Source organism: Cryptomeria japonica, chromosome 10 (assembly GCF_030272615.1).
Source record: "Cryptomeria japonica chromosome 10, Sugi_1.0, whole genome shotgun sequence".
Classification (NCBI taxonomy): Eukaryota; Viridiplantae; Streptophyta; class Pinopsida; order Cupressales; family Cupressaceae; genus Cryptomeria; species Cryptomeria japonica.
In genome coordinates, this window is record NC_081414.1 from 203581419 (window position 1) to 203608720 (window position 27302).

The following is a 27302-nucleotide window of genomic DNA, read 5'->3' on the forward strand; positions in this document are numbered from 1 at the left end:
GAAATTTTAAAGATCATGGCACAAATACACAGATTTTGAATTTCTTTATCTAGAGATTCTAGACAACAAATTTCTGCATGAAGATCAATAAAATTAAATTCAAGAATTCAAGATATCCAACAAAATATTTTGTGAGACAGATATCAGCCTGACAGGTTATGTTTCTTTCTGCACAAAGAACAATATCTGTCGACTTTCTTACAACAGCATCTTCAGCATACCTCCAAATATAAACGATAGCAGATTTCTTTCATGGTTGAAACTTGAAAGCAATCACTGCTAAGAGAAAATGCAAAAAAATTTGCCGGCACAGCTTTGTCATATTCCTATCAGTGCCATAAAAAATCACAATATAGTCCATCAGGACCTTTTGTTAACAGCAATATACAAATGTATGCAAGAATACAACCCTCGAATTAAAAATTCTGTTATGAAGCCTTGACGGACAGAAACAAATGAAACTAACATTAAGAAACTCCATGGAGTGAATCGCACGGTCACCTGTGAAAAGAATTTCCTGAGCAGAAATTCTTTAAAAAACTCTGCTACATAAAAGGGAAATGCTCCTGTTTTCTACATCCGTATACAACCTTGTACAGCCAAATGAGTGGCATATTTCATTTATCAACATGCAAAGATTTTTCACATCTTTCTTACCTTAGTAATTTAGGAGGGAATATTTTACACGCAATACAATCCTTCCTTTCTCGACCCCCAGCTTTGCACCGGTGACTAACCAATGGCCAGGCATATCTTGAGGCCCCTTGGTCATCTCAGTCACATCCACAAATTTTGCCAACTTTCCTGTCAGCACTGTTGACCCAGAACTCGTATTGCCTGAGATCTTCACTGCCGACTGGTTTGATGAAGATACATCAACATTTTGATGAGATGATGGTGAGTGATCCCAGACTGATCTTCGTATGGTACAACCTGGAACCTTAGAGAACAGAAGCCTAAGGTATAAAACACTTTTTTGCCCAAAATCCCATACCCCAAGTTGTGCTCCAGTGACAATATAAACCCCAGAAAGATCTCCTATCCATGTTTCACTGTTCTCTACAGGAGCAGTACTCACATGGGAAAAGTTCTTCCATTGCACAGGCTCAAACCATCTGCTATCCTGCTCTTCTGGTCCCTGCCATTTGGGGGGCCCAATTGCAATATGCACATCCCAGTGTGGCTGTAGGATTCTGGGAAGTGAAATTAAATGTTGTAAGTGAATTGCGAGTCTATTTTGCTTCCTCCCTTCAAGACATAGTCTAAGTCCAGTCACAGGTTTTCGACCAACAGATACCTGGATACTGCCATTTAAGTTAAAAACAAAACAAGAGAATCACAAAAGATAGCTCTATAATAAGTCTACTTTCTTACTAGTAACTCACCTGGGCTGTACTAATATGAAGTTTAGGCCCCATCAAACTGAATTGCAGTGTAGGGCATACTGGTTCCTTCCTTTCCTGTCCTGGCAAATCACTAGAAAGCGGAGCCCATGCACGAGAAACTTGGAAGTCCAGAAAATATTGAAGTTCCTCAATTGGGGGTTTGTCTGTGCATATGATTTACAAAATTTTGTGTGTGAGTTGAACTTTTCATAAAGAACAACTTCAAATTGTTAATCAGACATAATAAAACAATGAAGACAATTCTTGAACCAAAGAGGCAAAACTTAAAAGAAGAAAGCTAAACAGAGCAAGAGCTTCAAGAAACAAGAAAGGATGCAAACGAGGAATAAGAATGGTTACCATATGAAACCATGAGACTAATCAAAATATGGGCTTGATTGAAGATAAGCACCACATCAAACAATCCCACATTCCAGAAAATGAATGGGATGATCAAAATAGGAATGTAATAGAAAATGACTACAAAATACACTGAATTACCCCCTCAGCAAGCCCAAAGCATTTTGTCACCATAAACTTACGAAATGCACTACCCAGATTCCATAATCATATTCCAATAATGAGCTACCTACTTTATGTTAGAAAATATTGTCTGTCGAATTTATACCATGTATAGGTTATAACTGTCCAGCTTGCATATTATCTGATCAAAATAATAATTTTCAATCCAAAGTCATGAAGACAATCACTGTCGCATGTTTCTCAGTCCATTGCTGGCACCATTAACCCCTTTACTAGCTATTTTCACCTATGTTTGATGATCTGACAGAGCTGTTTTATGGTACAATCATAGATATGTTAGCAAAGCACATTAATCCTCAGCAGTCCTAGTGGGGCCATTTCTTTGCATCCAATATTAAGCCTGCATCCAATATTAAGCCTGATTTCTTCAATTCGTGTTTTTTACCGAATTTCCATAGCTGCACTTAAGCTTTGGCATGATCATCTTAATCCAACGTTACTATGAGGCACTACACACCTCTTTATAATCTAATGTTGATCCAACAAAAACAGAAAAAACTAGTTTGACAAATGGAACCCACATTCTAAATTTCGTGCAGTAATTTTTTTTACTTATATTATCTACTCCAAAATAAAGTCCCTTTTCAGGCTTCCATGCATTGATTGTTGGGAACATAAAAGTACTCCAATAACTCACTTGTAACCCATTTCATTTTCGGTAAAGTTACCGTTCTGGGCAGTTTCAATCCAGCAAACACATTTTGGGGGCTGAGTTTCTTTTGGATTTGTCGGTATAGTAAAAACATGTAAAGATCATTAATATATATACAGGAGAAACACCATACATATTTTTTATATACAAAAATATTTGTAAATCTCATTAAATGTTAACTAAATTAATATATTATGAAATAGCAATTAATTTTATATATATATATATAATATTGAACATTGCAATATAATATTTATAAATTATTATAAATATCACATTATAATATACAACTATAATGTTATATAGAACCAAAAACTAGAGTGCCAAGAGACTAGCAAAACATGCATCAAAGGAGGGATGGACATGCCAAGGACCGTAGGTAAAAGAGATGCATCATTTTCCATGATAAACATGTTGCGAATCATGGATATATGTGGCAACTTTTTAGCTGACTGTATATATGTGGCACCTTTTTAGTTGACTGTAAAGAGGCAATCATGGGGTGCGATCAACTATATATACAGGTATTTGCCTCATTAGAAGGCAGTTGATATGCAAAAGGTTACAGGAGATGCAGCTATTTTTCATCTAAAGCCCTTTACTCTTGTATGCAAGTCATTAGCTCTTGTTTGCAAGGCATTATTTAGCCATGTTATCACGATCGTTTCAGACTTAATGCAGAATAAAGTATATTTTAATGTGCCCACATTTTTTACATTTAGTGTCTGGTCTGATCATTGTTAATGTTTTAATTATATGTTCATAGTAGCAATATTATAACACAAAAATTAGAAATTCTGGTTTCTCTATATAGCCAAGCAGGCACAGTTCTTGGATCACATAACGAGTGAAAGTCATCTTTACTTGGTCATTATTTATTATAATAAAACTGATCAAAAATTTATCTCTATTGCTGAGATCCATCTTTCTCCTTTAGAGGAAGCATGCCATGATGGTAAGATATTCCACACATGAGCACCAAGAAAATTGGTGTACCAAGTTGCACCTGAGTTCGCAATAAATGACTCTACGCTTGGTGAGCAAAACCTCCAATGCTGGTAGGTACATGTCTATGACTGCCTATACAAAGTGTACATCAAACTTTATAAATTATTTGATGCTTATGTTGAAAGAAGTGGTTGGCATTTTCAACTCATCCAAAGTTGTTTGGACAAACACTTAAATTCAATTGAGAGATCAACTATACTGTAGTGGATCCTTATGCAGAGTCAGATGAAGAAGAGGTGACAACATGGAAGAAATGTCTGTAGGCAACGATATGACCACAATCAAACTTTTCAACAGATTCAGCTGCATATGAAGTTATTATACTTGTAACAAGACATGACTGACACTTTTCACCATGGACAAATTCATTCCATATAACTGAAGGCACATCAGAGGAGTTGAATAGATTTTCCTTACATTTGTTCACATGGAAGACATTATATTACCTCGTGTTGGTTCTTGTACTCCTCTCACATAAATACAGCATGGGTTGATGCTATAAGAGAGACATCTTGGGATAATATGCTTACACTTAAATGATAGAAGAGATGCAAGCTCATTTGAAAAATGCACTCCATGAAAAATTGATTGCTCAAATAATTGGATTATCTATTCAACGATATACAAGCGTATATATAGAGATTACAAGCCAATGTTCTAAATTAAGAACAAGTCGTTTAAGTGAAAACTAATAAGCTAAAAAGCCTAAAAAGCTGAACAAAGCTTAATAATAAAAAGCTAACTATGTGTCTTTACTAAGAAGCAATAGTTTCACTTAACGCACTAAAAAAGCTAAATAAGTCGACTAAAAAGCTAAATAGCTAAATAAGTCGACAACTAAGATGACCACTAAGAATAGAAGATGACCATTATAGAAGATATTAATATTATTTTAACACCCTCCATAATGGTCATCGTACTCAATACCCTACAAAAGACACTGCAGGTGTTATGATCACAAATGCAAAGAACACTCTGCCGATATGGAGACCCTCCCAAGAAGAATGTAAATGACCAAGAATACCAAAAGCCATCCAAGCTAATGTAGCCCTCACACGTGAATTAGAGATCTGGCACACGCGAATTACTGAAGCCTGAATCTGATTATTTTTATTGAAGCCTGAAACCATGATTTTGAAAAATAAATCAGTAAACCCTTTTGGAGAAGAGTACTGAGCACTGTTTGCTCCAGCAACTCCTAAACAAACTACAAGATACCACGGTTGCAGATATTCGCCCTAACAGTGCGACCCAAAACTGGCTGCAACAAAGCATGATTTTTAAGGAGAAAAATCGATCAAAAACAGATTTTTAAGGAAAAAATTCTATACCCTGTGAACAATTTTTAAGGGAAAAAAGGTGAAACCCTGGGACCTATAGAACGAGAGGTCTGGCCTAAATTACTTTGATCAAGGCAACGATATTCAAATATTGTCACCAAACGTTGTTTCTAGGTGTTGTTGCAGCTGTTGAATTTGACTGTGTTTCAACGTGATGTTGGTCAAAGATGCCATCACGAAAATCGAGGTTGAGCGAGGTCAACCTAATGAAGGCACGAAACTAAAGAATCTATTTAAAAATCAGAATAGAAGCAGCTACACAAAGAATCAGAAACCCTGGAGTGGAATTCAAGGCACGAATCCCAATGTGCGAATTTCGAGGTTTGCTGAAAACCCCAGAAATTAAAATTTCCTACAAATTTGAACCCTGAAAATTTTCTGAAAAAAATCAGAAAATAATAATCAGTAATTTTTATTTTTTTAAGGGAAAAATATTAAAAACCCGCCAAATAATTTTTATGGAAAAATTATAAAATCCTAGTTGTAGGTGTCAGGTCACTGTTTGAAGAATCCAAAAACCCTCCCACGAGCCAGAAACACAAATCGCAAAAATCGTGTGCGCGGGTGAAAACAAATTGCAGAATGGAAACCCAGACTAAAAAAAAAAAAACGTATTGTCGCAGCCACAATAACAAATCCGAAGCTGAAAAAAGGCCCAAAAATCACATGAAAAGTGCACGAAATCCGTAGGAAACTGTCGCAGAAAGATCCCGCCAAAGAAGCGAATGCATAGTCGCCGACACAAAAATCGTGGAAATCCGCCAAACGACTAAAGAACACAGGTAGACCAAGAAAACCCCCGACATAAAAACAGAAGCCAAAATCCCGACAGAAAATAAAACAAAATCTGACGCAGATCAAGCACACAAATAAACACGGTGGGTGCAAATAAAAACCACGCCCAGACAAGCCGTTGCCGCCCTCTTGCCGCTATTATGCAGAAATTGCATTAAAATGAAACGCAAAAATCACGGGCCGTTGGTGATGTGTTTCGCAAGCGTGCTGGAAAAAAAACCGATCAAAAATCTGACCAGAGAAATATGCAAACCAGACCTGCAATAGAAACTTTTGACCACGAACCCTAGCACAGCAAAAACCACAATCTGCAAAAATGCGACCTTGAAAAAAAAATTCTTGACCAAAAAATTTCTTCCAGCAAACCCTAATTGTGAAGCAAATTGCAGAATTGTTTTCTTCATAAAAAAAAAATTAAAAAAATTCTGGAATAAATTCCAAGTAAAAGGCCTACGAAATGATTTTTTATTAAAAAATTCGCCCAATCTTGACAAACCCCATCGACCCGCTCTGATACCACGAAAAATTGATTGCTCAAATAATTGGATTATCTATTCAACGATATACAAGGGTATATATAGAGATTACAAGACAACGTTCTAAATTAAGAACAAGTCGTTTAAGTGAAAACTAATAAGCTAAAAAGCTTAAAAAGCTAAATAAAGCTTAATAATAAAAAGCTAACTATGTGTCTTTAATAAGAAGCAATAGTTTCACTTAACATACTAAAAAAGCTAAATAAGTCGACTAAAAAGCTAAATAGCTAAATTAGTCAACTAAGATGACCACTAAGAATAGAAGATGGCCATTATAGAAGATACTATTTTTATTTTAACACTCCAAACCTACAAAGTCTTAGGGCTATTGACAATTAAATATAGCAGTCCCTTGCCATGTTTCTTTAGGTTGAAAGATTCTATGCAGAGAGAGTTTACTAAAACAGGTGCAAGTGTGACCGTGCAGGGGTGGAGTTCTTGGTGGCCCTTGTTAATTCATGTATTGCTCTAGCATAAATACACTTCTTAGGTTGGTGCTATGAAAGAGACACCTTGGATAATATGTTTTCACACAGATAATAGGACAGAGAAGTTCATTTGAAAAATGCATTCCAAACCTACAAAGTCTATGGACATTAAAGGTTCTAGTCCATTGCCATGTTTCATTAGATTGGAAGGTTCAATGTAGAGCGAGTTTTCCAAAACAAATGCAAGTGTCACCATGCAGGAGTGGTGCTCTTGGTGGCCCTCATTACAGAAGCAGCTTGTACAACTGATCTTGATAATTGTAGGTTCTTTGCTGGAGTTTTCCCCAGGTTGGGTTTCCCAGTACTAAATCTCTTCTACTATCTTCATCTATGTTGTTATTTTTATCCACTAGCTTAAGCTTTGTTAATTGCAACATTTCTAGAGAGCAAGCAGAAGTGAACACGAGTTATCTCTGTCAATAGATGCGTGATGTGAGGATATCAGTCATAGAGTGGTATAAACTCATAGAGTGTTAGATACATCTTAATTTGCAGACTTTATGTTGTTCAATTAAGCATAGAACTTGTTGGGAACAAGATGTCGAACGAGAGGATTCATAGTGATGAATTGTGCAATGGAACATCCATGCCAATTATCAATCATCAATGCCCAAAATAGTGGACCAAAGAAAACACTGAAATCTTGGTGATCATTGCTGAAGATTGGACTGTCTTATGTTATTTGAAGCCAAGGTTGTGTGCATGTGGATTCAGTGCCAATTGTTATCAAAACTATTGTAAATAGCTTGTATCTACATAATCCATATCTAGAGAAATTTAAGTTTGAACCATACTGATTAAAATGTGATGCAACAAGCCTTGCCTCTTTTTGGTTTGTTAAGGTGTCAATGTCAAGTATATGATTCGAAATAAGTTGATTCTTCCTAGTTCCATTTTTGTAATATCCTCTTTTCACCGAATCAACACATGTGGGAACCTTGAGCCCATTTCTACACTTCTCAATGGGCGAGGGGTGATTGATAGAGAAGTATATAACGATAAGGATTGGTATGCTTCATTTGTCCCTCGTATTTGTAAGACTTTTAGACCATTTCTTATATTTTAGTGGTATTTTCTAAAAATTTTGGAGGACAGTTGGATGTGGGACCCTCACCATTAGTCTTCTCATGAGGTTTGACCCTTAGGAGACCTATTTACTATTGACATTATTCATGCCCTTGGAGATGGTTATTTGTAGAGGTTTGTGCTCTGAGGAAAATGTGTTCTTATTTCTTAGGGGCTTTTAGAGGGCTACCAAGGATAGGACCATGTCATGCAACTTGTCGATGGATTCAACTATTCATAATATTATCTCAGGTCTTTTGGAAAGCAGTTTGCAAGCTATCATTGATAACTGTTCATAATGCTTTATCTCACGTCATTTGGCAAGAGATTCTCAAGCTATGATTGATTTCTTGATGAGGGGTCATGATTGATTTCTTGATGAGGGGTCATGATTGATTAGCTCTTGGACAATTTAATCTTATTATACTAGCACCATGCTATGTGGTACTTGATTATTAGTCATATTAGTGTCAATCAAATTAAAATTATCTTCATTATTGGCACTTAAGCTAGGCAGGTGTCTAGGGTTTAGAGCATGTCAACAAATAAATGAAGGCCACCCAATCTTGAGGCATTCATTCTATGCTCATTTCACTTATCTCAAACCTAGAGAGGGTGGCTACATTAGGCAAAACGCATCTACTGATTCAATTATGAAAACCTTTGGATCTAGAGATGAGAGGATAGAAACCTTTCAATTTCTCATGGGCAACGCCATCTAGGGATTGCATCGAACTGAAAACATTCTCTTTTCTATTTGCAGACTAATTTTTGGGGCAACTGGAGCAACACCAGTTCTGATTCAAGGAAAGATAATCTACCAAGTGCTTGATTTTTAATTAGTTCCACATTATTGTTATTTATTTTTTTGGAAAATCCACACTATTGTTATTTTGTTGATGTATTCTAGTAAATATTATTATTATCCCTCTATAGATGTATTCCAACAAATTTTATAAATATAATACAGCTCCAATGTTATTATAGGGTTTACTTTACTAGTTTATCAGTGTGGTGCATCGTTCTTCTTCTCCTAGCATCATTTTGGTTTAATTAAAAAAAAAAGTAAACTAAAAATTAGATCAAGGGCAACATATTGGTATCAGAACCAATTTCCTGCCAACCTGTGAAGCATGGACAGAGATGGGAGAACTCCAACAAATAAGGAAAGGACAGGATCTATTTTAGAATATCATGATGGAGATTCAACGGGGTCAAGAAAGAATGACAATTCCAATGACACAAATGTTACAGCTTCAAAGTAACATGCCCACTGCCATTCCTTTGCAAAATACAAACCCTACTAATCATTTCAAAGAGGGAGGAGCTTAACTGTTAGTCCCAACAGTGCTGAGAGGGGAGGGGTGAATCAGCACTTAATCAAATTCTCACAATTTAACTTTTATCTTAAATCTTCATTCATCTAAAATCCAACAATATACTTAAATACTGAAGTAAAATATGCAAGCATGAAAAGTTGACACCAAGGAGTTATCTCGTGAAAACCCAATAGGGAGAAAACCACGGTGTGAGTAGGAACTCACAAAATTTGTACTCTTCTGGAGTACATCCGGTTAAGAGCCATCCCTATTAGGAGATTACAACGACACTGTTAGGTGCCACGGTTAAGGGATTTTGAACAAGGCGGTTAGTGCCTTTACCCTATTAAAGGTAGCCTGGTTAAAGGACTTAGAACATCGGTTAAGATGTTACCCGATTAAGGGATTTATACAATGGGACCTGTTAAAGTCCACCCAGTTAAGGGATTTATGTTGCAGTTGTTAGAAAGCAACAGTTGGATGATCTGCTAAATTAGCTACTGATAGCTTGATCAAATCTCAATATGCATGTCACTCAATACACACCGGTTGTGACTTCTCTGCACAACACCGGTTCCTTCGGCTATTCACTTTGCCGGTCACTTGTCCCTCTGCACTGCACTCTGCTGATCTTATGTTCATTGACTCTACACTCTGCCTGTTCACTGTTCTTCGACTCTACACTCTGCTTGTTCACTATTCTTCGACTCTGCTCTCAGTCAGTTGTCTGTCCTTCGGCTCTGCACTCAACCGTTTCTCTATCAGTCAACTTTGCACTCAGTCGATCTGCTTCACATACACACTCAACTGTGCTAACACCACTTAGCACTTCCTCTCACTCTATTCTTCACCTTGGATCGCCTTTAGCAAGGTCTACTTGTTTCAAATTTCACGATCAAAAATTTAAGAAAGAGCTCCAGAACTCTTTATACATTTTATGTCAACACCTTCAGGCATATCCTCAATCTGATCAATCAAGGATTTCGGAAGATTTCAAATTCAAACTCTCCCGCTCTTTCTCTGCGTGCCTTTCAACAATTCCGCCAAGTGTTCAACTAGTTTTGCCACCACATCTCCCAAGGATAGAAACTTCTGAGTCAAGTTCAATCAAATAAATGCAAACCAGAGAATCCGCATGTAATCATGCTTGACTGCATGATAACTGAAAGTTAACTTTACCAACAACAAATGATTTGGCGTAGACACAAGCTTACCAACTCATTCTTTGCCACTGCAACTAAATGACTGATCATTGCTCCGAGATTTATGGTGATCGCCTGTCTTCCTTCTGTCATACCGGTGTACCGGTGTGTAACTACACTTCTTACTTTACCGGTTCATTCTTTGACTACCGGTTTGTTGTGCTAGCATCATGTCTATCCCCTGTTTGCCAGTGAGTTACCGGTTGGTTGGAGCAAACAAGTTTTCTTGCCCGAGTCACCTTTTGTAACTTTACCATCACCAAAGTGACCGATCTTCCTAAATGATAGATCGATTGACTTAATGTATTTTACCTTGAGCTGAAGTAACCTTTGATCATTCAATATCAATGTTGTTTCCATTCACTATTGCTTACTGAAAAGCAACGCCACTTTACCTTATACTTCTTCACCAGTTAGTGTCTTCACCGGTAAGTGTTGGACATCAATGACAAACCTTAGTACATAAACCGGTTTTCTAGATTGACCGGTTTTGTCAATGCCAACAATCCAACTTTAACTTCATGTGGCTGAGCAATGCTTGGTCAAATGGGTTCCATTCTAAAACCCATTAAGCCCATGTTTATATAAAGGAGTGAAAGATCAGATTCTGAGACAAATACTTCGAAGTAGTTAAGACACTATTTATGGAGTAAGGCTGTGGTAATTTTTGTCAACTTCTTGGAGATCCTTAGGAAAAAATATCAGTGTACTAGAGCACATGGTAGCCATCAAAATGACAAAAAGAGAGATCGTACCATAAAGCGAATATACTTAATTCATCTACTTTTGTTAGCATCAACAAAATATCTACTCAGGCATGGTTGCAAAAGTTGAGATTGTACCATAAAGCGAATATACTTAAAGTTAATTCATCTACTTTTGTTAGCAACAACAAAATATATACTCAGGCATGGTTGCAAAAGTTACATAGTTTACACTCAACCCTATGACAGAAGAAGATACCATACAATTCACTACATTACATTTGAAGGATGTTGCCTATAATTGGTGGCACCACAGATTGATTACACAGGGACACAGACCTGTGCAGACATTGGATGATTCCAACCTGAGAATTTTGGACCACTTTGAGCAGAATGATGAGGAGTAATATAAGGAACTTGCTAGAATCAAACAGTATACTTCAACAGAGTCATGTGATATAGAATTTCAGCAAGTTACAATTATGGTACCCGATGATTTGGAAAGAAGAATCACTTTTCTCTTTATTCATGGTTTATTTGACCCCCTTAAAGGTCTAGTTAAGACCTTTGCACCCTCATCACTACAAGATGCTATAAAGGGGGCAATGAAACTTGAGCCTTCTATGCTTAGGTACAAATTTTCATCTCAACCAAAGCAGCTACCATTGAGCAGCAAAGAGGAACTTTTCAAAAAGCACAGCAAGACAGGAGATTTAATTCCTATCCACAAACAGCTACATCTCTACCCACAGCAGCTAAAAAGATTGATGAGCAAACTAGAAATGAACTTCAAAGAAAAAAGTTGTGATTAATGTGCAAGGAGCTTTGCGAGTTAAGTCATAGATGTCTGGGCCAGGGCCAGGGCCAGGTCCATTACATTAAGGTGGTACCTGACTAGAAGGCCAGTTGTGAAACTGATGAAACAGAACAGCTGCAGGCAACCAAGGAACAAATTGTTGTGTATGAGCTTGAGCAGTTGGTAGAGGATTAAACCGGCACTAACAAAGGCACACTTGCCGCTCTTTCAGGGGCACCATGATATCATCCATTCGGGATTTGTGTATAGTTATCCAGATCAGAGATTATCATGCTCATTGATAGTGGATCTACCCACAATTTATTGATGAGGGTTTTAAGGCTAAGCAGGGATTGAATTTAGAGGACTTCTTAAAGTTCGATGTGACTATCACTGATGGTTTCACTATCCCATGCATCAAGGTAATCCGGAAGCGCAAGTTATCTTTGGGTGATCAATTAATTATACCATGTGTGATGACTTTCTATGTTGTTGGATTTGAGTGAAGCACACATAATTTTGGGTATAGAGTGACTGCATTCTCTTGGTTAATTTTCCCAGAATCATCATTCCATAGAGCTGAAGTTCAAGTCACAGGCAATTGGCATGATACTTGAGACATAAAAGACTCGCCACAAGTAATTACAGACATAAAAGACTCGCCACAAGCAATTAAAGTAGAAGCTTTAGGGGCATCTAGATGCTTTATGATAAGATGGGAAGTTATATCTGTAGATGACATACCTTCTCCAAAAAATTGCTTACATGGGACATATGTATACAGTAAAAAGCCTTGGGCATTGATTACAAAGGTTCATGTAAAACACACATTAGAATCTCCAATTGTTGTTTTCTATGTATCTTCACGTGATATTTCGAAACAGGAAGGACCATAGGAGCTGGTGAAGCACTTTTTTGTGGATAAACTCTACTTGCTGAAGATACTGTGGAATGCATCTGTCAACCAATAGATCATGATGCAAAAAGGTCAGCTGATGAAGTGAGTGTAGAGTGTAGACCATGATTGTGAGGCATTAGGTCCTCCCATTCTATCTGTAGAAAAAGAAATTTTCTTTCAAAGTTTCAGAATAGTGAGCTCTAAAGTCCATACGAGATTTTGCAAAGGAATGTCAGAAGCAGATCATAAGATTGAATCTGCTGAGGTCAGAATTGGTTGAGTATTTCTTGAAGAAAATAATCCAAATGGTTTCTTCTGGATGGATTTGATTTTCAGGCTCAAGTCTGATAAGTGGATCTTTCTGCACAAATTTATTAGCTGCTTGAATCAATTGATACAAAATATCTCAATTATGATGCAGCCGCAAGATCGAGATTGACCTCCTTTCAAGAGCAACTACAATACTTCAAAACACGTTCCATGGCATCATGGGGAAGGTGAGATGGCAGGGGGCACATTTTGAGGATGTCAATCCAAGATCCATTTCTGAGGGACAGCAGGGGGGCAGCTATATATGTATGTAGGGACACATGAAGATTGATACTGCTTTGATATATGAGTTGTCGTAGGGACACATGAAGATTGATACTGCTTTGATATGAACAGCTATAAGACTGTTGGTACCCCTACAAAGCTTTGCTTTCAGTCAATTTGGCAGCTATTAATCAAGGCAGTCTTGTCATGTTACCTGTTGTCTCCTGTAGGAAATTTTTTGGACAAGCAAGTAAAATTCAAATTTTGGGCCAACTTATTTTTTAGGCCTAAACAGAGCCGACCTGAGTTGATTTAAAACAATGTAATATTCATGTATTTAGGCACCAAGACTTGTGTTTCTTCTCACAAATCATCTGCAGCAGCCTTCTAGAACAAGATTAAGGCAGCAGAAGAGCAGGGAATAAAGGCAGATTCAGTATTCAAACAGCAGAAACAGGCATTACTTACCGTGACAGAAACACAAATGAGTGACAGCTTCAAGTGAAAAATTCACATTATTTGAGTTATGATTCAAGGGGAGAGGAAACCATGATTAACCAATGACCTCATGAAAATAGTTTTAAAAATTATTTTTTCTAACTAGGCAACTCGTTAATTTTAAACATTAGAAAACAAATTATTGGCATCAAGGATGTTTGGCCATTACCAGTTCAGTTGAGGACATCTCAAACGTCCCCAGCTGCCACAAGGATGGCCATATGTCCCCTAGGCATTTCTCGCTGCCATGGCCCATTTCTGCAATGTTCCCAGAGTTCAATGATTTTTGGGGATGGCCAGGTGATGTCCTATGCCATCCTGCCATACCCAAAATGCGGCAGGGGTAAGAATTGGAGTTTGAGGGCTGGAGAGATGTTCCATGGAACACAACTTCAAACAAATATCATTTAAAAGATTGTGGAAGAAGCCCAAACCCTGTTGTGGACCTTGAATGGATTGAAGATGCTTTTGTGCAAGGAGTCAGGTTCTTCATGGCACACATTGACAAGAATGGAAAACTTATATTGGTCCCAAATGTCACTAGTGAGAGACAAGAGAAGAGATTGTGGAATGGAACCATCATGGAGTACTTGGTCCATGGGATGAGCCCATTCATAGAGGATGCTACATGGGAGGGGCTAGAGATACTTAAATATCCAACATTGCATTGCTAGTGGGCAAACAATTTTGGGAAGGGCAGACTTGTAATGTCCTATTTTCACTCCATCAAAACATGCGAGACCCACAAGCCCATTTCTATACTTCTTCGTGGGTGAGGGTGATTGCTAGAAAAGTACATAATAGCGAGAATTGTTTTTGTTCATTTGTCCATAGTATTTTTATGAGTTTTCAACCGTTTCCTAAATTTAGCCAAATCGGTTGGAGGCATAACCTTCACCATTGGTCTCCTCATGGTGAATTTACCCTAAAGGGACCTCTTTACTATTAACATTATTCATGCCCTCGGAGATTTTTGAGTGTACATGTCCACTATAAGTGCCCTGGGGAAAACTTGTTTCCATTTCTTGGGGGCTTTTGGAGGAATAACAAATATAGGACCATGACATGTAACCTATTGTTGGATTCAACTGCAAAACAACTATTCACAATGCTTTATCTCAGGTCTTTCTAACAAGTGGTTCTCAATCTATGATTGATATATTGATGAGAGGTCATGGTTTATTGGCTACTTGGACAATTTAATGTTATTATACTAGCTCCATGTTATGTGGTGCTTGATTATTAAGTGACATTAGTGTCATATCAAATAATAATAATCTTTATTCTTAAAACTTGAGTTAGGCATCCAGTGGTTGGAGCATGTCAACATATAAATAGAGGCCACCCAACCTTGCAGTATTCATTCTATGCAAATTTCAGACCGAGAGAGGGCAGCTACATCATGGAGCACTCATCTACAAATTCAAATATAAAAACACTTAGATCCAAATATTAGAGGACAGAATCCTTCTGGCTTCTTGTGGACGATCTCATCCAAGGATTGCATTAAGTGAAAGCATTCTTTTTCTATTGGTAAATTAATTTTCGGGGAGGCTGTAGTAAATTCAGCAGTAGCATCAGTATCTAATTCAAGGAACGACCTTCCACAGGGTCCTTTATTTCTAATTAGTTCCACTGTTATTATTCTATTGATGTATTCCAACACATATTAGTATTATTATTCCTCTATTGATGTATGCCAGCAGATTTTATCAACAAAATACAGCTCCAGTGCTATTGTCAGGGTTAACTTTGTTAGTATATTGGTGTGGTTCATTGTTCTTTCTTTCCTAGCATCATTGTGGTTTAAATTAAAAAAATTAAAATTTAAAAATGAGATCAAGGGCATTGTCTAGCATCCCACAGACAATTTTCTTGTAAAATCAACTCAGAGAACAATCTTAGCATCATAACTAGACAGACATACAACAAAGTTTCTCCTGTGAAGTGGTAGTCACAAGAATGACATCAATTTGGTTGTGTTCATGTATTGTAATTTGGTTTGTCCGTGTGTTGTAGAATTGGTTTATACTGGCAAGATCATTCGATAACATCCATAAGTTCACCTTTGATAAGCTCCCAAATATGCAGATCGAAAAGAACCACAAAGTCATCAAGCCCTAGTGCTTATCCAGCTGAAATGGGAAACCTATTTGTTCAATCTCTTCCTTTGTGATCAGCCCAGGGATTGTCTCATTATCTTCATTTGCTACGAGACAGCAACATTTCATACAACCTGTTGTTGTGCCATTTGTCTAAACATTGACTCATGAATTTTAGTGGGAACATCTTTAAAGAAAAATGCAGCATGTATTATTGAATCATTGAGTATGTCTACGACAACCCCATCTGCCATTTTATTTGTTGGATAGAATGGATATTGAATACAAATTTATGAAAGAATTTGTATTTTGGCCACCCTATTGAACCATTGTTCACTTGATCTTTTCCTCTTTTAACTAAAAATCAGCTAGCTCATGGATAAGAGATTGCTCCAGTGACAAGTCTTCTAGAGAGAAGACTATTTTACTCATCCTTCTTTGAATCTCAGCAAGTTTGAATTTGGTTGTGTCTGATTCCTGGAAAATATTGACAATTCCACAGGGACGCATCTCCCCCCAAAATTCCCACATCCCTTGTAAGGGGACATTTCCGAGACTTGGGGACTTGGGGGAAACGTCCCCCCACAGCACCACGACTTCCGCCACCTTTGCTAGTAATGCCGTTGGGTCACTTGCTATATGGCACATGCCATTATATACTGATTGCAACCTTTAACTTCGTGAAAACTAGTTGACCTTTAATGGGGCACTCATAGAAATGTTATATTACAGATTTTGCCTTGAAGATTTTAATTCACCTCTATTTTTATACCAACATCATTGTCCAGCTCTTCTTGAGCATCAGGAGTTGAGAATTCAATGGAATGTAACACATTCATCATCATCTAGCATGGAAGGCACAGAGCAACATAATTTTTCCACATTCACAATTAGATATAACTTCATACAAAGGAGGCAGTTGACCTGGTTTGGCACAACCTCACTAATATATATGTACTTAACTTCCTCACATTCAGTGGTTAATAGTGGGAGTGAGATGGGATATAAACCAACGTCCTCACATGCAATGATCATGTACGATTTATGACACCTATATCATCCAAGCAAACCTTCCAAATAAACCTTCTAAATAATACCCACATAGACCTTGTTTGGTCTTGAAGGCAACCTTCCATATGTCTTCTTCTTTCATTAAACTTCTTGATATCCATATTTTAAATCCAAATTCCCGAAATGATTTGGAGGTTGCAATTGATAAAGTAGATCATTAATCCTTGTGAAAGGACATCTACCCTTGATAGTGAATTTACTGAGTTCCCTGCAATCAATCTTGTGATTCGCAAGGCAAATAACTTGGCCTTTGGTACTTGGTAATATAAAGCCTGCACTTGCTTTTTTATTTCTTCAGATTTTTAAAAGTGATTGTTCATACAATTCTATGTTGGGAAATTGACAGTAAAGCATCAAAAATTTCATGCTCAGTGCTCACTTTGGCATATAATTTTACTGAGTTCCCTGCAATAAATCCGTGATTCACAAGGCAAACAACTTGGCATTTGGTACTTGGTTATATTAAGCCTGCACTTGCTTTTTTATTTCTTCAGATTTTTAGGGCAATTATCCATACAATTCTATGTTGGAAAATTGAGAGTAACACATCAAATATTTCATGCCATTCACTTTCTGCAAAGCTTCTGTAAAATGATATATGATTTCATCTATACTTTCCATTGCCCCTTAATGCAGCACAGACTGCAAGTCCCAATTTCTGTACTCACTTCTCCAAATTTGAGCTTGACAATAAGCATCAGGAACATATTGCTTGCATCAATCAACCTCTTGACCTCACTGGCAGATACAAGAGGAAATTTCCACCTCCTTTTCTAAGCTTTGATCAAGGTTTCCAATCCTTTATCTAAATATATTTATGCATTTTCATAGAAATGTAGCATTTCTAACCCACAAATAGGGACCATGAAAACTACTTTACAGACACTGAGTGGCACAACACCACATTCCACTTCTTCAATGTAGCTTGCTATGATGGCAAATTTGACCTTTCACTACCTTGTCACTTGCAATTCGGTGTCCATATAGAGCCAGCCCAGTGCATATGGTTTAGAATGAATTTGGGTTTTTAGTTCCAGTTTCTGCACTAAAGCCTCAAAGATCAAATTCTTCTCAATGCCTGAATAAAACAATACATCAGCCTTGGTCATTTTGAATTGAAATTTTATAACAGAGTATAAAAAAATTATTATTTAGCAGATTTCTTTTGTTTTTGAAGAATGTATAATCTATTACTGAATGGGACAAAGAGCTACATCAATCTAACAACAAGATTATAAGTAAAGTCTTAGTCTTGAGATTAAAAAGACTGAAAAGTAAACATGTGAGCATGTGCCCCAATAGGTAGAGGATCACATCACTTTGATAAGTAAAACCAAATCCTGTTTAAAGTTACTTTAAACAACCTTGATTCCCCTAATCCAAAAGGGGTAGGATCCTCATGTAAATAACCTTAATCCTTTTGCTTCATACAATCCAATAGCGGACAATAGAACTACACGCCATAAACGTTTATGCTTTACAGCTATATCCAATAATCCAAGTGTCCCCAAGGAGAGGGCCTTTCCAAGGAAGGAGGCTCATGAAAAAATAGTTCTAATCAACCTGAAACCACGCCCAAGAAAATTTGACAGTTGGATGTCTCTAAAAGACATGTTCTACAGCTTAATCTCTTTAGCCTATGGCTACAAATAGAACCTAAACTGTCAAATTTTTGAAGCCTCATATTGACAGCCAAACCTTGGAGGAGAATTGATCCCCCAACGTATTGTGTTTGAACTTTGAAAGAAGATTGTGATTTATAAATAGTCTGACACCTCCACACACTGCAGGATCTGTATCCCCCCTTCAAATCTTTCATTGAAACATAAAGAAAGATTGGAGGTGTGCCTTACCAATTCACACAAGGCCTTTATCACACAATTGTAGAAGACCTTTCTACTAATCCATCTCCAATCTCTCCAAATTAGTACTAAGCCAATGAGTTGTTTTCTAAAAAGGCAACTTTCAGAAACCATTTTAGAAATATCTTGATAAGCAGGCTCCGCTGAGCTATTTAGCTTTTGATACAAGTTTGAGTCACCACATACATGCCCTGGTTGCTGCTCATAATTCCACTAATCTGTCTAATAATTCCACAATATCTGTCTGAGGTTACACACTAACTTCCCTGCAGAGCATATTATCTTAAGCAGAGCTGAGCCTGAAATCACGAATATCTTGTCATTGCCAATCAGGTCATTAAGCTGAAATGGGACTCTAATGCCCTCAATACACTGAGCATCACCCTCTATTGCTCTTAACACTCATACTCAGGCACCAGCATCCTTAATCCGTAAAGTCAGAAATTCCAAAGCCCTATCCTTTTAATCCCATCTTACTTGTCCCAAAGAAAGATTCTAAGCACCTTCCTCAACATATTATAAGATGCTCAAAAGTCAAAACAAGAAAAGAGAAGGAATATTCGTATTATTTATCCTATGTAAGATATTTTTTGCTACATTCCTTGCAGAATTCTGTAATGTTAGATTTCATACCTTGAGTCAGAATTTTTAGCAGATACTTTTTCTACTTTCCTTTTAAGCGAATCTATAGTTTTACATTTTGTATTAAAGTTCAGAATTTTTAGCAGTTTAATATTTCTGTTCAAATGTCAGATTCGCTTCAGATTGTCTGTTAGGTTACAGCAGGGTCAAAGTGAGACTTATAAAACATGCCTTCACAAAGGATTGAACAGTTAATAAAATTGCTACGTATGATAAGTAAGCAAAATGGTTATTTAGAGCTAGCAGAATACATTGAAGATATTCACACATTCTAAACATTTAACATGGTGCCCTGTTGCTTTCTTGTTACTTTAGTATCCTTACACAGTCTATTCACCAACTTCAAGACTGTAAATTTGTATTTAGGTTGCCTGTCTTTGCAAATTGTTATCAGCTGTAAAGATAAGTGAATCATTTTACTGTTAGATTCAGGGTTTTATATTGTGAAATATAGCTTCTTAATACATCATACAATCTTGTTTTAGCATTTCTTTTTTTTACCTATGATCATGTTGAATGATTGCAATGACAAGCGATGGGAACATAAAAAAAAATTAACAATATATATGACATAGCACTTGTCTTTGTGGAGGTCCTGCCACATTTCCATAATCTTCCTTAAGGTTCAAAAATAATAAAACTTACACTCTAGGTAGAGATCAATAGCACGTCTGAGATGATCCTTTCCAGGAACTCCATCTAACAATGATGTTACAGGAACAAATGACATATTAATAACATCAGGAGCCAAGGGAACAGTACTCAACCAGTCTTTGTGACTTTGAACAAGTTCATCACCTCCTCTCCTCCTAAAAATGACTGTAACATCCTGCATCAAAAAGTTTGTGATGATTACATCCAGTTAAATATAGATTATCTTATATGGCTATAGATCATGTACATAGACGCAATGTTTTTTCTATAAATTAAGGTTATTAAGGAAAATCCGAAAACCAATTAACATTTAGTATTTGAATTTTTGACTGTGAAGTGTGAATCATTTGCTGTTTCTGGAACACTAATCTAATTGTTACATGAAAAAGAGACTAGAGTCATAAATCTGCACTGCCGGCTAATGTAGTTCCACCATGGTCATAGATTGCAAAATCTAGTCTTACAAGACATCAACATTTAAAGCAAAATCCAAGGAGGTCTAAAAAGTATGTAAATTGTCGTGTTTTACCTTGTCCTTCAATGTGCTTGCACTAGAGACAACATAAGTATCTGTCGCTGAAAACCTTCTGTCTGCAATGTCTTTCACATACTTTTGTATGTCCATGGAAGATAAAGGAGATGAGTGATGCTGCTTGACATATATTACATCTCTACCACCAATTGTCACAGATGTAATGATATGGGTACCAAAATTTTCAATGAAGCTGGAAAATCCACAGCATTTGACAATTAGTAACTTTTAATTATTAAATTATAAGGAATTACAACGCCAACTAAGAGAGGTTGATAAAGTAATGCCTGTGCGGATACATTTAATGAGCTTGAAATTAAAATACTTTTGATTTTTGCCCTTATTAGAGGGAAACAGTCATGACCAAAATTTTTAAAATACCTAAATTTTCCATTTTGTGGACTTCAGCAATTAACTACCTTACTAAAGGAGTAAAGATCTGACGATGCGTAAAGATGTTCACACAAATTGTACACAGAAAAAATCTCATGCGCGTGAATATTCCAGAATTAAATCAAATATGTTAACTACCTTGCTAAAGAGGACGGCTCCCACATATTTGGAACAGCACGCTTGACTTCAGGACAAAGAACCAAGGAAGATTTTCTCAACTGAACAGTGTATAATGATATGAAAAACCCATCCATTACAAGGCTCTTGGTGGCTGCTGCATTAGACTCCCATGAACCAGAGAAATTGAACATAGAATTGAAGCTGCCAAGAGGGGTCCTCCCGGACAGAGACATCGTTTCGTTGAAATGCTCGGCCATCTACAATATTACAGCAATGTCGTCAAAACCTTCATCGAACTCATATTCCTAATTAAAAAATTTACCATAAAACCCTACTTGGGAATTTTAACTGTGTTTCGATTGTGTGCACTAAACTGCACTCACAACTTAAGAAAAGAAGAAGAAGAATTTTAATGCTTCAGAAACCGCTTTAACTTTTAAGACTTTCCTTGTTGGTAGTGAAACGCAAAGCGTTGGATTTAAACTTATTAAGTAGCCTGGTGGAGAAACATTTAAATAATTGGGACACTGCAAACAAAACACTCTCAAGGAAATAAAGCAAAAAAAAAATGCATCCAGGATATCAAAATAGTCTATGGAACCACAAATACATGTTTCCAAGAGTGAGAGGATGCGTCAAGAATTCTACAAGAACACCGGGCCAAAAATACAAGCCACTCGAGCTTCTTTCTTTAAGGTGGATCTTATGTTGCTAATTTTGAATAGAATCTCCACAACATGTTATAAAGAGAAATCTACGATGCTTTCTCAATAGTCAACTGCGTAGGGTAGTGCAAATCCAAGTTATAAGAGAAATCTTTACAAAACGTATGACAATGAAAATCCAAAGGGGCTGTGTAAAATAAATGAGTTCAAGTGGTAGGGTATGACAGTGAAAATCCAAAGGGGCTGTGTAAAATGAAATGAGTTCAAGTGATAGGGTATCAGGGATTCCTCAAGTTGGAATCAATGGAAAATAATAAATTGGGGGAAATACCACATCCAACTAACAAGTCTTGCGCATCCGCAACAGGCCAGGCCCAGTGTGCAAGTTGGAGATGAATTTAACAGAAGAGATTCTCTCCAGTCATGATATCTAAAGCCGAAGGCAACCATGGAAGCCGAATTTACCAATCACTTAAAAATCCAAAGGGGTCAATGAGAAGAATTTGAATTTGCGCTTACCTGATGGAAATCGAGAACGCCAGTATGATGCCTTGCAAGTTCACCGCTAGAGCAAGTAACTTCGACGGGCACATTGGGTGCAATTAAACCTTCTGCGACCGGCAGATCCTGTGTTTTCTCCTCCTCAATAACTACAAGCCGCGAGGCCGCTGCGCCCTTGCAATACAGCAATCTGATATCAGAAGTGACATCGAAACCCCGCCCCAAGGCCTGCACTGCATTTAAGGCCGTATTCAAGGCTGCCGCATTCTCCTCCATAACAATGCCACAACGACCATCCTCTTTCTCCTACTAAGACTTCATCAACAGCACTATTCACAAAACCCTGTAATAAATAGATCCTTCAGAGGCCGCTTATGGGGAAAAAGTATGGGCAAGAGCAGTGAGAGCCCAGCTGTGTAACAATTCCCATGAATGATAATGAACCGCAAAGCCACAGTTTTTAGTCAAAAGAACAACAGTTGTAAAAGGCTTGGAAAAAAGGGCAAAAAAGGCAACAAGGCCCAATTTTTATCATATGGGTCAAACAGAAAAAAAATTGTAAAAGCAAGGGAGCAGGATTCAACGGCCTTAGCCCACCATTGCTTAATTCTGCATCAAAAGAAGAAAGTTGATCTTTTTGGTTCGATTTGTTACAAGCATCTCCCTACGATTTTTGTTAGGTTGTTCTGTTTCTTTTGTATTTGTGTTTGATTTGATCGACTCCAACTACAGTCTACAGTCTAGAGCCCACAGCCCACAAGCATTGACCCTGAAAGCGTGGGATACTGGCTGAACCGGTCATTTGACCCGCGTAAACAATGATTCGTGTTTTACGAGAGCAAAAGAAATATTTAGTGTAGTCAACTGGTGGGCTTTTCCAACAAAGGAAGGTTGGCCAAATCAAGTGAGGCGAAAAAACTTAAAAAGATCATCTGGTCAGACCGCACCTTCCCTCTTTTATTCTCCAATTTCCGTCGTCAAGATCACATCAACCGCCCTGCTGACCATTCGCTGGCTTCATCATTTCTTCGGTGCAAGTTACTAAACAGCTCGTTATTTGTAGGAATAATCTGACTTCTTCCTCATGATATTAGGATTGAAGGGGTAGGTTTTTGTAAATTTAGTGTGAAGGATTAAAAGTTTTTTTTTAATTTGGGATACCTTTTTTATATCGTTTTTTGTGTGGGGCTTATGTATTCAACAAGACTTATTCATGGTAGATTACATTTCAATTACTCAATTTTATTACTAGATCAAAAGTTACTTGACGATGCTATTCATTTTCAAGACATGGTCAAAAGTAAAGTTTTTTGGGGTAAGTTTTTCAATTTAGTGTTAAGGAGGTTCTTATTCATACAAATTTGATTTTTTTTTTGTGTGGGGTCTATGTAATCAATAAGACTTGATTCATGGTAGATTTTGTTTGAATTATATAGACCAAGAGTTACTTGACGATTTCATTCATTTTCAAGATATGGCCAAAACTAAAATTTCTTCCACTTCATATTAAGGAATGAAAGGTGTACGTTATTTTCAATATAGTGTTAAGGATTAAGAGGTTTTTATTCATTTGGGATATAATTCTTATTTCAGTTTTTGGTGTGGGGTCTATGTATTCAACAAGACTTTATTCATGGTAGATTTCATTTAAATTATTCAACTTCATTAATAAAATGTTATTTGATGACTTCATCCATTTTTAAGATATGACCAAAAGTAAATTTTCTTTAGCTCAATGTTAAGGAATGGAGGGGATAAGTTTTTTACAATTTGGTGTCAAGGATTAAGAGGTTTTTATTCATTTGGGGTAGAATTTTGATTTTAGTTGTTAGTGGGGGATCTATGTATTCAATGAGGCTTGATTTGTGATAGATTTCATTTAAATTGTTCAACTCCATTAGTAGATGGTCAAGAGCTACTTGATGACTTCATTCATTTTCAAGACATGGTCAAAAGTAAAGTTTCTTACACTCAATATAAAGGATTGAAGAGGGTAAATTTTTTTCAATTTAGTGTTAAGGATTAAGAATTTTTTATTTATTTAGGATATAATTTTGAATTCATTTTTTGTTGTGGGATTTATGTATTCAACAAGGCTTAATTCATGGTAGATTCCATTTAAATTATTCAACTTCATTAATAGACCAGGAGCTACTTGATGATTGCATTTTGTTTTAAGACATGGCCGAAAGTAAAGTTTGAACTTCCGTTGAGAATGGTTCACCATGATGGAGTTTTGGGTGTGGCAAGTACTATTACTTTCTTGGAATCAACTCAAAAGGGATGAATGCTTTTGGTAAGTGTTGAACCAAGAGTGTATGTAGCTTTGAAAAAGAGTCATTCAAAGAGTGTAGAGTTGAACATTACATGACTTCAAGCCCATTTGATGCAAGAGCATCCCCAGTTCATAGCAATCTTGCATCAACCAAAAATATTTTCCTTTATGTTTTGCTTTATGTTTGCAATTTCAGCATTTCTTTCTGTGTGTCCCAAATTTGGCTCATTAGATCTTGTGGAGTTGGATTCTACTTGAAGACTTGATCATCTTCCTTATTCCCAAACTGTGAAGCATTTGGATCTTTTTCTGGCAAGTTATCGCTATCAGTTTCCATGACAGTTTCTTGTTACCGGTTGCCTGGACCTATTTACATTTGTGACCTATCGGATCCCTTTTGTAGCTTGCGGAGCTCTGAGCGTTGATTTCGATGTTTCTTGGCGTGTGGCCGACCTTTTCCCATGATCTACACTTCATCCTTTGGATTTTCCGGAGGAATCTCTTGGCGGAGGCCGACCTTGTTGGTTTTACACGTTAGGTCTTGTTCTTCGGGTTTTGATCCTTTTTTTGGACTGATCAGATCCCCTTGGATTGTACAAATTATTGGAATTGAGCATTAGAATGTAATCAAGTAGTTAGACTAAGCATAGAAGATAGATCTTACGATTGAAGGTCCCGGTTGTGACCTATTATGTACTTTGAGCATGTTTTAGTAGGCCTGTGAGCCGGTTTTTGTAACCCGGTTGTTACTGGTTGGTTGTAATCAATTTTCATGTTATAAAACAATATGTTTTGCATTGCCTCCATCATATCTTTATGTTTTCGTTATGTTTACTCTTGTTGATCGTCCCGAATTGATCTCTTTGAGGTCCCTCCTAACCGGTGACTGCTTCAAGTGGTATCAGAGTGAGTTTTCATTCTGGAGGTTGTGTTGTCCAAAGAATTTTGTTGTAGGGTGGCAGACTATGGATCCAACCTGCAACTGCAGAGGACTGGCATAAAGATGGTGCGAAGAGGAACTAGGAATGGTGGAGCACGTGGGAATGGAGACCCTGTTGTGATAGAAATGTTGCAAGGAATAGCAGCCCGGTTGGAAGTCATGGAGACATCCCAGAGAAGAGGCTAACACATTGAAGATGTAAGTGAAGATGAAGGAGAAGAAGCCCTGGAAGAACAAGTAAACCCACCGACGATTGATCCGAATGAGGAAAGGTTTTTGAGGGTTTTGAGTAGGGCGAATACTAAACCTCATTTTATCCCACTGGAATATGATGGAAAGTTGGATTCGGATGATTTGATGGATTGGATCTCGGAGATGGAGAAATATTTTGATTTTGAAAACACTGCAAAAGAAAGGAAGGTGAAATATGCTTGTACCTGGTTGAAAGGTCATGCATCTCTTTGGTGGGAACATTTGCAGGTTGATAGACAAAGAAGAGGTAAAGAGAAGATCAAGACATGGGATCATATGATTGCTAAGTTGAAATCAAAATTTATGCCAGTTGATTATCAAGTGAATCTGTTCCAGAAGTTGCAGAATTTGAGACAGAAGGAATCTAGTGTGAAGGAATACACCGAAGCATTTTACAAGTTGAATATCAAATCCGGACATGTTGATGATGAAGTTGAACAAGCTGCAAGATATTTGAATGGATTGCGGGTGTCTATACAAGATGAACTTAGTTTGATAAAATTACAGAGTGTTGAAGAGGCTTACCAGTATGCCCTAAAGGCATAACAGAAGCTAAACAAAAGACATGAGCAAAGGCAGAGAGGCAGAGGTGGAAGGTTTACTGAAGGAAGATTTCAAGGAGGAAGAGGATATACCAGAGGTAGAGGAACCTATATAGATCAGAACAAGGACAGAGAAGTGAACAAAGAAGGTAATTCATACCGGAAAGATGATAGAAATTTCTACCAGAGGAGAGAACTGGATGACTATCAGAATGAAAATTTTGGAAGACAAGACAAGAGAACATTTAGAGGAACTTGCTATAAGTGTGGAGGAGAAGGACATCGTTCTTTCGAGTGTAAGAAGACGAAGAATACCAGAAGAGCAGCAATGGTGGAAGAAAACCCCACCGGATCAAACAATAAACCGAAAGATGGATAATTGTTGATGATGAGGAGAGCTTTGTGTCACACCGGGATAGATGAAGAGCCCTTGCAAAGGAAGAATTTGTTCAAGACCAAATGTAAGGTATCTGGTAAGTGTTGTAAAGTTGTTATTGATAGTGGTAGTTCAGATAATCTTGTTTCAAAAGAGATGGTGAAGAAGTTGAATTTGGACATATTGAAACACCCTAAGCCTTATCAGATAGCATGGATTCAGGATGAACGTAAGTTGTTAGTAAGTGAGCAATGTTTGGTGAAATTGAAAATTGGGAATTATCATGATGAAGTCTTGTGTGGTATTATGCCTATGGATATTTGTCATCTTTTGTTGGATAGACCTTGGCAGTTTGATAGATAGGTAGTACATTATGGGAGGAAGAATACATACACTATTGTGACCAATGGGATGAAGCAAACCTTGTTTGCCTTGGAGGAACCTTTGAAGAGTGAAGTTTGTATGAATGCTAGAATCTGTTTGGTAGATGGAAGGAAATTCTTAGATGGATTGAGACATGAGAATGTGTGTTTTGCCTTAATTCCTAGGAAGACTGAGAATCTGAAGCATGAAGAGGAACAACTGGAAGAGATAAAATATTTGCTAAGGGAA

The 27302-nt window shown here is 37.2% G+C and overlaps 1 protein-coding gene across 1 annotated transcript; it reads right to left on the minus strand.

Moving 5' to 3' along the window:
• Positions 1 to 16: 16 nt before the first annotated feature.
• LOC131031442 (MACPF domain-containing protein CAD1) lies at positions 17 to 23354 on the minus strand. Its single transcript, XM_057962560.2, has 6 exons — positions 22324 to 23354; positions 21158 to 21396; positions 20624 to 20819; positions 20086 to 20269; positions 1386 to 1549; positions 17 to 1297 (listed from the first exon to the last, which is right to left on the minus strand). The coding sequence occupies exons 1-6, from the start codon at positions 22579 to 22581 to the stop codon at positions 659 to 661; spliced, it is 1680 nt and encodes a 559-aa protein (XP_057818543.1). The 5' UTR covers positions 22582 to 23354; the 3' UTR covers positions 17 to 658.
• Positions 23355 to 27302: the final 3948 nt, after the last annotated feature.

Excerpts from the sequence above, each read along its gene's own strand:
- LOC131031442 (XM_057962560.2), bottom strand. The coding sequence starts at position 22,581 with ATGGAGGAGAATGCGGCAGCCTTGAATACGGCCTTAAATGCAGTGCAG. Across the intron at positions 20,820-21,157 it reads GAGCCGTCCTCTTTAGCAAG|CTTCATTGAAAATTTTGGTA; the intron begins GTAGTTAACATA and ends TGGATTTTCCAG. Across the intron at positions 20,270-20,623 it reads CAAGCACATTGAAGGACAAG|GATGTTACAGTCATTTTTAG; the intron begins GTAAAACACGAC and ends TTTTTGATGCAG.